General features: G+C 32.4%; 1 protein-coding gene across 1 annotated transcript; it reads right to left on the bottom strand.

The window, feature by feature from the left end:
* Positions 1-6,924: 6,924 nt before the first annotated feature.
* Positions 6,925-12,195, bottom strand: LOC133176700 (FGFR1 oncogene partner 2 homolog). Its single transcript, XM_061311804.1, has 4 exons — positions 12,094-12,195; positions 9,355-9,489; positions 7,677-7,928; positions 6,925-7,472 (listed from the first exon to the last, which is right to left on the bottom strand). Exons 2-4 carry the CDS (start codon positions 9,487-9,489, stop codon positions 7,158-7,160), a joined length of 702 nt encoding a protein of 233 aa, XP_061167788.1. The 5' UTR covers positions 12,094-12,195; the 3' UTR covers positions 6,925-7,157.
* Between the last annotated feature and the right edge of the window lie 3,367 nt (positions 12,196-15,562).

The raw sequence follows: 15,562 nt of genomic DNA, 5'->3' as shown, positions 1-15,562 counted from the left end.
GGTCATAAATGAGCAGTTTTGCCTAAAGAAGCGTTCAGATGTATTCACAACTTCAGTAGAAAGGGTGCATGTAATATTGCAGATTTCTATAGAAAGAATGCCTTTCAAAATATTTATTAAGAATGATTAATGAGAGGGAATTCAGAAAAGAAAAAAAAATATTTGTAATTGTTATAACTTAAATTTAATACTAAATAATCAAGAGGATATAAATATTTATATATATCAATTAATATACATGTATATATATTTTAAGGTTCAGTGGGTAATTTTTCAGAGTTAGTATTTGGTTTTTTTTTTATCAACTTGTTTTACCCATGCAATAACATTCCTTAAGAAACCACAAGGCTTCCCATAACAAAATAAGTATATTGGAACATTAAAAGTTGTTAAAATTACCAGTTACTCTAGGTATATGGTAACTTGAAAAAAAAATTACTTCTTAAACTAATGATTTTTTTTTCAGATAACATTTTTTTGACAAGATTGTTTAACAGGTAGAAAATGGGACATCTTACATTTGTATTACTCTCTGATACACAAGAATTATTGTGCTGGCACTTCGTAATTGATGTATAAAAACAGTCATTGTCCAATATTGACCAAAGTTATAGCATATTGTATATTTTAAACTAATAAACTTGATATTGAATGCAAGGCTAGATCCAGAGTGAAGTAGAAGGGAAAGATAGAAAACAAAAGAAAAACTGAGAAAAAAAACTACATTGAAACCTGTTTATGCTGTAGAAATCACAATTCACAGATACTGAGAGTAACACACATTTAAGTTAGAAATGTTACTAGTGTTAAACACATTTTTTGTCGAGTTTGATGCCAAAATCATTTAATATGTAAAACTATACTAATGTTACCAATTTGAGTCACTTTAGAGGAAATGATGAAATTGCAACATATGCTGTATTTTTTTCTCTTTTTGAATAAAACACATGGAGTGTAAATGTTTGACATCCACTGTTCTGCTAACATTGTTATATAAGATACCTATGTAATAAGTGTAGTACGTTTTTGTAATATACTAATGAGGTTGGGAAAACAATAGTGCTTTCTATACTGTTATTGGTATATAAAACCTAACTTTCAAAGATAATTATCCTAAGAATTGGTTTCTTCGATTACCAAAGAATTGCATTCTGTTTAACTATTGAATTTTTTATGCAAGCAAAATATAATGTTGAAGGTGCCAAATGTAATTAATGGTTTGATTTGCAAGTAAATTTTCTTTTGTAAATGAAAAACGGCTGAATTTTCAGTGAGAACATTTCTAAAACTTGAATGGATTTCCTCATAACACAAATGACAAGCTGTTTAAGTGTTTCATAAATTACTTTTGTCAGTGCAGAATTCCATGTACATATGAAGCAATTAGTATGGTTATTATCATTGTGAAATTGACAGTGTACAGTACATTTATTTCAGTAAGGTCAAGGTTTGACATACACAAAGATGAGTGGGAGTCTTAGAATTTTTTATTTAGAGATAGCCATGAATTAGGTTTTGGTGAAAGAATTGCTTACTAGTATACATTAAAAAATGATATTAAGAAATCCAACAGTTAAGCGCTCATCCACTTTATTTTTATCTTCATGGAGATTAAAATGAATCTTTTTCTTCAAAAAACATGCCATCTCTCTTTGATTAGACATCTTTTTTCCTACCTTTCATTGTTATTAATCAAAATAAATAGACATTTTTTTCCCTTGTTTTACTCAGTATATCAAATGTTTTGTTCTAGTCCACATTGTTTTCATTACATAGTTTTTATGCTTTGAATGTGCTTATTGGAGTTTAGTATGTTTTAAATTTGCACTATAACAGCATTGATAAGAAACATATTCCTGTTCACATTTAGGGATGGCCATAGTAGGATACTGACATTTGAAGTCAGTGGTGAATTGTTAGAATTACATACCCCTGCAAATATCAAGCAAATGATGGAGTTGTTGTATAGAACAATTTGTGTGCAATAAACTGTTACATTTGATGCTAAATAGCTGGTAGAAGTTATCTACCCAATAAATGTGAAATATTGTGTTGCATTGTGTTGAAGTCTTGTTTATTGCTAAGATAAATAATTAATGGATGTAAAAATGGGAAGTTACATCATTTGACTGAAGGCTAGTGATATACTGTTGAACTTCAGAATCTTGAACATTGATATCTCTATTACATGCAGTGGATATGTCGAATTGAGTTGGAAGTCCAACCACTTATTTCTTAAGTATTGTAACTTTAATATCTTGAAACCTCAGATATTTTGAAGTTGTTGCTCAGTCCTATTGAGTTTGAGATAATGAAGTTTGATTATTGATAAAGGCATCAGAGCTTGCTGAGTATTCCAGGGAGTAAGTATCATACAAAAAAATCAAAATGGGTATCAAAAGTGCAGGATTACCATATACTCGGTGCAATGGTGAATTCTCGCACCTAATTTAATTTTTGCCAATACACGCATGTCCATATTTATAGCTTAATTTAAGCTAGAACACAGAAAGATTTTTGACACAATGTCAAGTTAAGGCCACAAATCCAAAATTTTTGCAAAATTTATTTATGCATTAACTAAGAGATGTGTAGAAATTTATACCCATGACACATTAAGTAAAGAAAATTACAATAAAAGGTGCAAAAAAAAAATTGCATAAAGACTTATCAAAAACTGTAAATTTTAATCTTAATGAATCAGTTGGTTCCTTAAAACAAATCGAGACATTTCTCTTAATCATGACAAGTTGATCTGTGCCACTTGTACAAAAATACAGCTGCACACACACAAAGTCAGTGTAAACTTTACATAACAGCTGAATTCCTCTCATTGGAATGATACAAGTAACTAATCAAATGACAGGGAAATAAAAAAAAAAAAAAACAGGAAAATCTATGGCATGTCAAACGTTGCAATATTCGATCTTTTGCATTTGCATTGTATAATTTTCCATTTGCATTGTATAATTGTTATTTGTATTGTATAATTTTCTATTTGTATTGTATAATTTTTCATTTGTATTGTATAATTTTTATTTGTATTCTATAATTTTCTATTTGTATTGTATAATTTTCATTTGTATTGTATAATTTTTATTTGTATTGTATAATTTTCCATTTGCATTGTATAATTTCTTATTTGTATTGTAAAATTTCTTATTTGTATGCGATAATTTTTCATTTGTATTGTATCCGCGGACTGTTTATTTGTTTCGTTACGAAGGATTTCATTGGTCAAGTTTCAGCCTGTATCGGGTTGAAGATGTTCCGGATGCTCAAAGCAAACTGGGCTCATATGTATTTGCTTGATTGATTGATTGATTATTGTTTAACGCCGAGTTGGCAATATTTCAGCCATATTTCGGCGGCATATGTATTTGCGTGCATGTTAGACGGTCATTGGATTCTAAAAAGGGAGCGCTGGTAGATGGCAAATAAATAATCTGTCCTTAGGAATACTGACTGAGAAAATAAATAAATTGACCTTGAGTGGTGGTAACTACCCCCACCCCCAAAAAACTGAGTTTTCGGGTTTGGGCGGATTTTCTTCTTTTTGTTTTTCTCCTTGTCTCTGGTCATATTGGAAATAAATATTCTCTCCTGCGAGAGAATGAAAATAAATAATCGGATTCGACACCCTCCGAGAATCAAATGGTCGTCCCTTAGCATGCACCGCAAATAGAGGAGCCGAGTTTGTGTTTGTAGAGAGTCGCGATCGGAATTGTGGGAAGGATACCAGACTAAGTTTGTGATGGGCACCTGAGACCTTTATACAGACTAAATTTTATGACCAATGACATCCTTCGTAACGAAATAAATAAACAATCCTCGGATACAATACAAATGAAAAATTATCGCATACAAATAAGAAATTATACAATACAAATAAGAAATTATACAATGCAAATGGAAAATACAGAATACAAATGAAAAATAATACAATACAAATGATTTTTTTTACAACACAAATGGAAAATATAGAATACAAATAAACATTATACAATCCAAATGGAAAATTATAAAATCCAAATGGAAAATTATAGAATACAAATAAAAATTATACAATACAAATTGAAAATTATACAATACAAATGAAAAATTATACAATACAAATGAAAAATTATACAATACAAATAAAAATTATACAATACAAATGGAAAGTTATACAATACAAATGGAAAAGATCGAATATTGCAACGTTTGACATGCCATAATAATCCTTTATTATAAATTAAATTAAATGATCCTGACTGAAAAAACACAAGATGAAATTTCCACGGAAGTCAGTCATTTTGACGTTTTGGGAATCGATCTGATTATAATGTTTGCTAGATCTAAAGGATAATCTAGTCAGGAAGCTAGCTTCTAAATATGAACACCATATATCTTACAAAAATGAAAAGTTATTAGGAAGAAGGAAAGTTTTTACCAAAGAATTTAATTATGTTTTCAAATTTGTCTTATTACTTTAATATTTAAGTAAATTTGACATGAATTGCACTCTAGTCAGGAAGCTATTGTTCAAGAAAGACTCAAAAATTCATCCACTGTCAGAGAATTAGATTTTTTACCTACATAAAGGAATCAACTCCTTCAGATTTTACTGGATAACTAGACATTGTTAAGAAGGTGATCATCTCAAAGGGGCTCGCTTTTAGCAAAGGACATAAGGATGAAAGACCCTTTATCCAAGGGCACTCTTCGTTTGTTTTGCTTGTTTATTGTTCTTTAACGTCCCTCTCAAGAATTTTTCACTCATATGTAGATGCCACCACTTGCCGGTGGAGAGCTGCAAATTTTTACCTATACTTTGCACTTGGGGCCATTGAGCAGTGAGGGATCTTTTTCGTGCCAGCACCTACTGTGACAGGGGACCTCGGTTTATACTGTCTCATCACAAGGACCGATCTCCATGTCCCCCAGTGGGATTGGAACCCGTGACATAAGGATCAACTCCTTACTCCACAACTCAAGAGCAAATGCTCTAACCACTGCTCCATGCAGGTGAGGGCACTCTTTGGGAGAAGTTTGAGCCAGATGAGCCAATAGGAGAAAAATGTTCAAGAAACTAACTTTACAGAAATTTGACATAACCTTGACCACTAACCTAGAAACTTGCTCAAGGACACTGCACACGACCTACCCCAGGCACTCTATGGGTGAAGTTTGAGGCAGGTAGGGCTAAGGAGAGCAAATATGCTCCAGACAAGGATTTTTTTGCCAATGTTTTGTGACCTTGATCTTTCATCCAGAAAATTGGTTCAAGGTCACTGCACACGCTCTTATCACAGGCACTATAAAGGTGAAGTATGAGTCCAACTGGGCCAAGAAGAGAGAAAAAAAACTCTGGACAAGGATTTTACACAGAGAGGGTTTTTGCCCTTGGCCATCAATTTAGAAAATTGGTTCAAGGTCACTGCATACCCTCTTCCCTTGGGCTTTCTATGGGTAAAGTATGAACCCAACTGGTCCAAGGTGAGAGAATATGTGCTCTGCACAAAGATTTTACACAGAGAGGTTTTGACCTTGACCTTTCATCCAGAAATTGGTTCAAGGACACTGCACATCCTCTACCCACAGACACTGTATGAACCCAACTGAGCCAAGGGGAGAGAGACAAGGATTTTACAAGGAGTGGTCTTGTGACCTTGACCTTTCATCTAGAAAACTGATGCAAGCTCACTGCACTTCCTCTACCAAGGGCACACTTTGCGTGAAATATGAACCCACCTGGGCCAAGAAAAGAGAAAATATGCTCTGGACAAAAATTTTACAGAGGTTTTTTTTTTTTTACCTCGACCTTAGATCTAGAAAATTGGTTCAAGGTCACTGCATACCCTTTACTCATGGGCACTCTGGGATAAGTTTGAGTCCAACTGGGCTATGGGTAGTGAAAATATGCTCCAGACAAATGAAATCAAAAGACAGTTGGACAAAGGATAGTTGATCACTATAAGGCACCTGCAGAGCGTTATCCTAATAATTCTCCCTTTGGGAATAAAACAAGACTAAGCCATGTATGAACTTTGTTTCTTTATTACAAGATGTGGCCAGGAGAGGACTGGAGTTAAATATTTCTATAATTAAATTGAAATTGAACTTGTACAATGACTCTGGGTTTAGGTTTTTTATGACTCACCTCCTCAGGTCATAAGTAGTCTTTGTATGAAGCACAGCTTGTATAACCTTATCTATGCTCCCTTTGAAAATGGAGCATTTTGGTTTGCACCTGTTGGTTGGTCATTTGGTAGACCAAATGTTTTTATATCAGTATCTTGAGAAACCTTTTCTTGACAGATATCAAACTTCGTACACTGGTATCCTCTAGTAAGTAGATGACCACTATTCATTTTAGGCCATAGGGTCAAACTGCTCTGGACATAAGAAGATAGTGTCCTTTTTGTATCTGAGAACCCTTTGCTTGACATATATACTGTATACAGGGAAATTTTCGCCCCTTTCGCCCTTCTCACAGGTGGGCAAATTCAAAACGAAGTGAATTCAAAGATAGTATAATTTCTTAAACAGAGCTGCAACTGGGTGAATTTAAAATGGGGCAAAACTAGCATTACATCTAAAAAGTCTGGAAAACTGAATTGTCAGTGTCAGAGAGCCATAATTCTGTAAATATTGGACAAAATTCCTTGAAACTTTAACTTGTTCTGTATCTCATTATCACAAAAGCAAAAATCCTAGTTTCAATCATATCTCAAAGCACTATTTAAAAGAGTACCAAAAAAACCTAATTTTCCACAAGTTGGCAGTCTCAAAGTACTACTTAAAAAGAGTACCAAAAAAACCTAATTTTCCACAAGTTGACAGTTGGCACCAAAAGACTTGCTCTTGTCAATCTAAAGACAAGAAAAAATTGTGGAACAAGAAATAACAGCATGAATGATCACATTAATAAAATTATATGTCGGAACAGTTTATCATGTTTATTGCAATGAAAAATATGAAATTCAAAGAAAACCAACTATATAATAAATAATATTCAAGTGAAAAATTCTAATTATCAGAACAATATATATAGCAGTGAAATGGGTTATTGTTCTTAATGCACACAAATTCTAAATACAAATAAACAGAACAAGACAATGGAGCTCAATTCTGAGCAGCTAATATCACTTTCTCTCTCTTCTATTTATACAGGTCTATGTTTCTTGACCAATATCGTCCTGTTCAACTACAGTACTAACTGAGTCCAGTGATATATTATCATCCGAGTCAGACATTTTAGAGAAGTCCTCCGTTTGGATGGCTTTACTATCCACATCTATGGAAACACTCTCCAGAATTTTCTGTTTGGCTGTAGTACAAACCTCTAGGATTTCGCGGAGGCCATTGTTTTCGTACTGAAGCTGAACCAGCTTCTCTTTGTCTTTTGCGGAGTGTTCATCATCAGTAGTAACTGCTTTCTGCATCACTGCTGCCATTTCACTGATTTTATCAATCAACTTTTCTAAATGCTGAAAAAAAAAACAAAACTTCTTTATGAAAAAAAACCAAAACATTTTAGCCATATAAGCATAAAAATTTCAAACGACCTATAAATGAAATATTTGTATGCTTATGTCAAGAAAATTGTTAAGCTATGAAATACACAAACAGATACACACTGAAATGAAATTCACTGTTTTTCTAATAACTATATGAGATCTCTCTATGTGTACCTGTGACTGGTCCTTTCTTTGTGTAATGGCTTTCTCCTGTTTATTACTTTGGATCAGTTTCATCATTTGTTCCCTGTACTTCTGCATGATCAGAGCCAGGGCTTGCTGGTGCTCCTCCAGAGAGAGACGAAGTTCCCGGTTCTCCTGCTGTAACTCTCGTATTTGTCGGTTCTCCTGGGCAATACCCAGCACCAGGGTAGACCTGGGACGATGCTTAGCTATCTCATTGAGCTCGTTAATATCTTCTTGATACTAGAAGGAAAAAATTATATAATATTAATGTTAGGAGTTATAAATATATTCTTTAAAATTTTCTTTAGAGTCAAGATAAATCACTGGTACTTTTATTAGCTCAATCATGGATTGGTTATAATTACATTATTTAATAGTATGTTTATGTAACATGACTGAATAGTAATTTCTGCTTCTCTTAAGTAATGACTACTTTCTGAAATATAATTATTTCAATTAAAAAAAAAACCTACTGGTCCAGAGTCTGAAACAACTGAAACTGAAAATTAATGAGTTAAAAATGCTAAAAAATGGTGTGTAGATTTTATTTTAGCAGTAATTGATAATACCTAAAGAGAGTCATTCATGACTGTGAGTTTTTATGAAAATTACGTACAGTATTTGTTATTCTAGTGATTATGTATACTTGCTTCTCAATGCATTGGCCATCTACTGTATTGTGTATTTTTTATTTTTTGCAATTTAAACACATGCACAAATTATTTACAAATCAAAAAAGAAAGTCACGTTTTTGCCTCTTACAATATGTTTTGCATCAATATATAAGTTATTAGTATATTTCAGCCAAATAAATTCAAATAATTGAAGCAGAGTTCGTAATTTTCTTCAAATGCACTATGTATGCATTTTAGAAAAAATATATCATTCAGTTAATTCCAAGTCTATTTTAATCTTTCTAAATCAGTTTCAAAAATGGTCTCACTCTGCTTATTTGTTGCTTTGACCATGCAATTTTCCTCATGGGTAAGAAAATGTATATATGGAAAGCTAAACCAACTAAAAATAGATAAGTATTTCAAAAAAATTTCATTTTGACATGATTGTGAAATGATGCAAATTCATATATTATGGATCACTGATGTATATTTTTGGGGGTTTTTTTTTTAGTCATTTTTGTCATAAATCTTTTGTTGAAAATAAGAAATTATATCAGTGCCTACATGATTGTGTGCAAACGTGGAAAATACATTTTGGTAGCATAAAAATATTTATTTATTATTTATTTACTCATAATATAAGAAATTTAACAAAGCATCATATAACAAGCCTTCCAAAATTGTTATAAAATGTTTAACCATGAAATTAGTTTGAAAACTTCAAGAAGACACAGAATCAAGATGAGCAGAAAGGAAAAAAAAAATGGTCATGAAAAATGCCAATTTTTGAGCTCCATAGATTGCTTTGATGATGTAGCATGATACAATGGAACTCTTCAATTTCACCTTATGTGAAATAATCCAATATTGTATGCCCTTTTTCTCCAAGATTTTAAAAGAAAATTCAAAATTGTTTTTAATATGTCACTCGTGGAAGTTTTCTTTTTAACTTAACAAATACAGTATAAAAGGTTCCTGCATTAATTAAAAAGTACTGAAAGAAAATGAAAAAGTAATATGATACAGTGAGACATCAGGCTATATCAAACCTGTTTCATGGCCTCTAGTCTTTTGTGCAGTGTCTGTGTATGTGCTATAAGAATATCAGCTGTAGAGTCATGGTCTCTAAGTCTGGCTACCAGAATCTGGGCATCCCCCAATAGTTTCTCTATATTCAGTGCCATCTGTCAAAGACAATATATGGAATCATAATACTAATTACACTCAGTTGGTCATTCTCTACCATCTGCTCTTGTATACACCTCTGTAGTTGGCTTGCGTATATCACTGTGATAAGCACAAGAAATAGTGCGCTTCTTTTAATTCATTAATAATTACACGCCTGCATTGATGTTGGTCCTTTAAAGTAGATTTTTACTAAAGAGATCTAGAACTATCTGTAAAATTTTAAATAATCCTTGAAACTTTATGTCAAAAATCTTGACAAGAGCCCAGTGCAGAGATGTCTGAGAGAGGAATGAACGACAACTCTGCAAGGGAGATTGTCAGTTGGTGTGTGGTAAAAATAAATGCTGGCAGCTGCTATTACCAAGTCTTTTGAAAATCATTTGGATAAAATAGAGTTACTTAAAATTAATTGGCAGAGTTGGTAAAAAAAAAAGTATTTCATATTACATTACCACTTCTGATTAACAGTTCCAGCACAATCAGTGCATTTAGCTACTTGGCTAGAAATACCGTAGCTTTTTTATTATTATTTTTTTTTAGCTATTTCAATACAACTTTTCCGAATTTTGCTTTAAATTTTAAAAAGACAGAAATTCGCAAGTAAATGACTACTAATATTTATACCGGTACTAGGATTTTTTTTAAAAAAGCAATCCAGAGCAGAGATAGCTTAAACATTGCTGCGCTTGAACACTTTAAGGTAAAAGATGTATTTTCATTGTTTGAGTAACTGTACACCACCTTGTGTGCATTGAGGCACATCAACACGATTACTTCACATTGTGCTGAATTATAACCAATCAATTATCATGCTAACCAGAGCTGGTCTACTTTGTTATTTCATTCAAAAAGTAACTGTTTGCATGGTCACAAATTAAATGTTGTATATAGCCCCAAAACTTCAGAACTTTGATTGCAATTGTGCAGAAAAGACACATCTTTGAAAGCGATTTTTTTCTTGAATTGTGTTCAGATGAGTTCAATTGAAAGTTGAATATTATCTCTGCTATGACTGAAAATGCGATCTTCTGCACATCCTGAGAAAAATGCAAATTTAAGAAATAAGTTTCAGTAGCTGAATAAAGCTACTTCAGGTAGGTAAATAAAGCAATGTAGGTAATTCAAGCTACGTAGCTAAATCTAGTGATTGTACCAGACCTGATTAAATATAGGTCTCCCACTGGCACATGACCTATTTATTAATCTATTATTATCATAAGATTAAAAAATAAAACCTTTTATCGTTTAACTTCTTAAATCAAACAAGTATTTGAGAATAACGCTCTTATAATTTGCTATTATATCTTATCAGGGACTTAGTATATGGGTCCCTGATCTTATTGCTAGCGCTCTCGAGCGCTAGCAACTACATTAGTCTTTTTTACTGGAATACGTATGCTCAACTTCTTGGTAGGGGATTCTGGGAATACTACTGTAGATAAACTGTATAATGTCAATTTCGTTTTTTAATCTGAAAATACATATGAACTGAAGTTTCGCGTTTTGTTGTCTAATCTTAAATAAATGTACAAAAGGTAACAGAAAATGCCAAAACTGTACAGATCAGTTCTAATTTCTAAAATTATAATTTAAAAAACTACTATTTTTAACTATCTTCCTGGATCTTTCCGGCAAGCTCAGAATAACAACCTCGGATATGTTTTCCGAGCTTGCCGGAAAGGCCCGAAAGGATGCGATTGCTACAAAACAGTACCACACTGGAATATTTTTAAACTATAGGTGTTCGTTGGTTCTTCTTATCTCTTATTTTTCACTTCAAAATTGAAATTACAGTAAACAACAGAATGCTTAAAACACAGTTAATGATTCATTCCATTGCCAATGTGAAAACCCACTCAAAACAAAGCTTTGAAGTTCAATATTGTAGAGGTTTTTTGACTTTGGGTATCCTGAATTTAATCCAACAATAGCCGTTTTTATAAATAGTCTGATGAATATTCTGCATAAAACACTGAATAGCTGGTACGTTCACCATTCTTAATTAAGTCACCCCCCCCTCCCCCGCCCAGCACTACCTCCAGTATACCACTGTGTCTTCCTATTAATAATGAGGGACAACCATTTGATTCTGAAGGGGGGTGGCAGATTTTGGAAATAAATAATCTGTCCTCAAAAAAGTTGAAAATAAATAACTGTCTTTCCACGACCGGCAAGAAAATAAATAATCTGTCATTGACTATTGCTACTTAAACCCCCCCCCCCCGGTCCCTCTTTGAACTTTTTTTTTTGTTTTTGTCAAACTTTTTCAGTGAAGAAGAAAAATAAATAATCTGTTCTTGATCATCTTGAAAAAAAAAATAATCTGTCCTTGACTGGCATGAAAATAAATAATCTGAATCGAAAGATTTTGCCAGACCTCCCACCCGACCCCCCTCCTCAAAATCAAATGGTCGTCCCCTTAATCGATTCAGCAAATTAATCCAATAATTCAGATATCTAATTCTGTGGTTTATGATAGCTACAGCGCTAGCTCACCTATCTTTTTAAAAGATAAGCTTGTGATAAAATATGATAAATAACGCTGAGGAAATTCGAGACAAACATATAAGTATCATCGATTCTGAGCACAAAAATATCACCTTTGTTTTACAAGAGAACTTGTAAAGCTTTTTTCATCTGTAAATCTATAAATTATAGTAAAAGAGGCAATTGGATGAAATCTCTTTCCCCATAATAATAATTTGCGGAACTACACCGGATGTAATCAAGCTCCAGGAAAATTATAAATGATGAAACCATATCGCTGTTAATTCCGGAATTTCCTTTCATCACCCATAAGCAAAGATCGATAACTCTAAACCCTTCGGAAAAAAAATCCAACTCTACGTCATCCTCACAACGTCAGCAAGTCTACTCGTAACGGTGCCCCGACGTTTTTAAAAGAAATCTACGAATCCACGTCCCCATTTATTTTTTTCATTATGAGGAAATATTTCTCGTAAATACGTTACGAAAGTGCAAGAAAAAGCTCGTAAAACATTTACATAAAGTGACTGCGGCTCAAGAGTCAGCGGTCTAACCATCTGATCTATTCTGAATATATAACTTGTTGGTATAAATTAAAAAAAAACTATTTTTAATTATACCTTCGGTCACATTCTTTCAAAATATCATAATTCTATGATGCAGGCCTGCTCTGGAGGACTCTTAGGCCAAAATTCATGCAAAAATAGGTGCTATTACGGGGAAATGCTGTTTTAGCCAATTTTAATGCTTGCAAATAATAAATTTTTAGGTTCAATATGCAAATTTGAAAAAAAAAAAACATATGCACGATAGGAAATAAGTAATGAACTTTGATTCTGAAATGTAACATTTTGCAGGAAATTGTTCTCTCCTATAGGTCAGTTCTTTTGAATTCTGAAGACCCTATATTTCCTAAATTCACGCAGCGTCTGTAGATCAAAAAATTCAAAATTAACATAATGATTAGGAAGAAACTAGTTTATTATTATCAAGCCAATCATTTAATTATTTTTTTTTTGTAAGCATTAACCTAAGATTTTGTATAATTGAAGGATTGAGGATATGTTTAACAATAAAATAAAAACCAGTAAAATGGGGAGGTAGTGGTGACAATATATCATGAATGTGTATTAAATAAAGTAATTGAATGTAATTGAAAAAGTAATTGAAATTACATGGTATTTTTTCAGTGTAATTTATTAAATTACAATTACAAGTAATTGAAAAAATGTTGAATTGCAAATTACTCCCAATTACTTCAAAAAATGTAATTAATTACAGTCAATTACAATTATTTTTTTCAATTACCCCTTCCCTGGTCTGTACTTACCATTTTTTCTTGCATACAATGGAAAAACCATGTGCATGTACTTTTTGTTGAAAATAAACCAAGGAAATGTTTAATGACCTGATTAAAAAAAATATTATATATATAAAAGAGACCATAATATGAACACATAATTCACTCTAGTTTGTACCAAAATTACTTGCACTGCTATGGTAAATGGAATTAGAATACTTTTTATTGAACTAATTAACGAGGTTGGATCCTGATATTTAAAGTCTTAAACTTTTTTTGTCAAGTATATTTTTAGTTTCTACACACTTAGCTTAATTAAAAATCAGAACAAAAAATGGGGATCAATATGCTTCTTTTGGCACTACAGTATATCTAATATGACCTTTTTGCACTGAAATTTGTGTCTTAATCAAAAATCATAACTTCGTGGCAATATATGTAATGTATACGCCAATAAAGATCTTACTACTGCATTGACGTTTACCCTCCAATGTTTTTATCCAAATAAATCATGGGACAAAGTAAACTATTAGTCTATTTTAAAAAAAGACACATTAAAATTGTGACTAAGAAAAAGTTTCAAATTGCTTCGCATAATCAATTATTTGACCTTTCTGCACTCACAAAATGTGATTTTTCTAGCATTAAAAATTTAACAAGCAAGAAAATTATTTTAAAGTCTTAAACTTTTGCTGAATTTAAGCAGATTGATCAATGTTATCTTATATATTCAGAAAAGAAAAACAAAAGTGTGTGTGTGTGTGGGGGGGGGGGGGGGTCTATGATGTAATTTTTTAGATATTACTAAAAAAGTGTTAATTTTATGCTAAAATTGGCTCAATTTTTTCCTGGACTTTCAGAATATATTTACTATATTTGTCACAATACAATAAAAGAATTCACAAGAAATAATTTAATAGTTATTTCAGAACCAGCATAAAACATTTCACTGCAAAAACAGCTCTGTGTGCAACCAGCATGGAAAAATAGGAATCTAAACTTAACAGTACTGTATATATTTCAAAAGGGAAAAATTGATCATTTTCTTCTTAAAAACCTTCCGCCACAAAATATAGTTCCTGGCTTAATCCTATTTGAATGGAATTTAATCGCGGTTTTTTCATTGGATATAATTTAATTTGCATTGTAGAATCCAGATTTAATGTTAGAACTTAAAAATGATGCAGACTTTTAGAAATAAAGGTCCAGACCAAAATCTGCTCAAAAGCTCAGGATCGAACCTCCTTAAGGGACTTCCGTGGGCTTCGAGGGCTGGACCCACTGAGCCCGCGTCCAAGATACCTTTAAGGAATTTCGGTCCTCGCCTCCCCTCCTACGGACTGTATTCTTTCATATGCCCCTGACCTCCTTCAGAATTTTCGTTTCTAGATGTAATCAATCGGTTTGTTCTCGAATTTGCATATTAAATGTTTCCGGCGTTTATGCATAAATTTTCATGAAAACATGCAAATTGACTACATCATTAAAAAAGTAATGCGATAACATGATTTGATAACATTTTTCCGTTACCAAAACAAACCCCAAGGCTATTCATAGTTTGTGCAACTCAATTCTATATGCATAATTTTTCTCGTAATAACGTTAACAAAATCTTTTCTCATGTGCATACATACGAGATCTTTTCTCGTAGTTATGAGATTTTTTCTCTCGTAATTACAAGGTAATTTTTCTCGTAATTACTACATCTTTTTCTTAATAATTACGAGATATTTTATCGAAATCTTTTTCTCGCAATTACGAGATCTTTTCTCCCCTCAAAAATGTCTGATTTCTTTTCTTGTTTGCTTCTCAAGAATTTCTGTTAGGTTGCGCCCCCTTCGATAAAACTGCCCCCCCTCCCCTACGGACCTGAAACATTCATTTCCATCCTTTATCTTTGGATCTTAATGACTTTATTTTTTTAGAACGTGTATTGGTTTTGAACTTTACCTCACTATTTAGGAAGGAGAGAAATTCTCCCTTTCTTTCTTTTGAATGGCGAGAGGTAAGCTTGTTTTATATCGCATGCAAAATTTAACTGCCATTTTAACGACTGTTAATTTTCAACGTTTGATGACCTTGACATAGTTTAAAATTCATATGAAAAGCAGAGCACGTGTCTACAGCTTATAACAAGATTTTTCTTAAGGATGGATTCCTCTCATATTTATTGTGTTTAAATAATAATGAAATTTTCACGGACCAAAGGAAACAATATCACTATAAGTGATGGTATCAATTAGGTTAAATTTAGCCGTTTTATTTTAGGATCAAGGTCATTG

Source organism: Saccostrea echinata, unplaced genomic scaffold (genome assembly GCF_033153115.1).
Source record: "Saccostrea echinata isolate AGI-Se365-2 ecotype Australia unplaced genomic scaffold, CSIRO_AGI_Sech_v1 ptg000001l, whole genome shotgun sequence".
NCBI classification, from domain to species: domain Eukaryota; kingdom Metazoa; phylum Mollusca; class Bivalvia; order Ostreida; family Ostreidae; genus Saccostrea; species Saccostrea echinata.
This window is presented reverse-complemented; position numbering and strand designations above follow the sequence as displayed.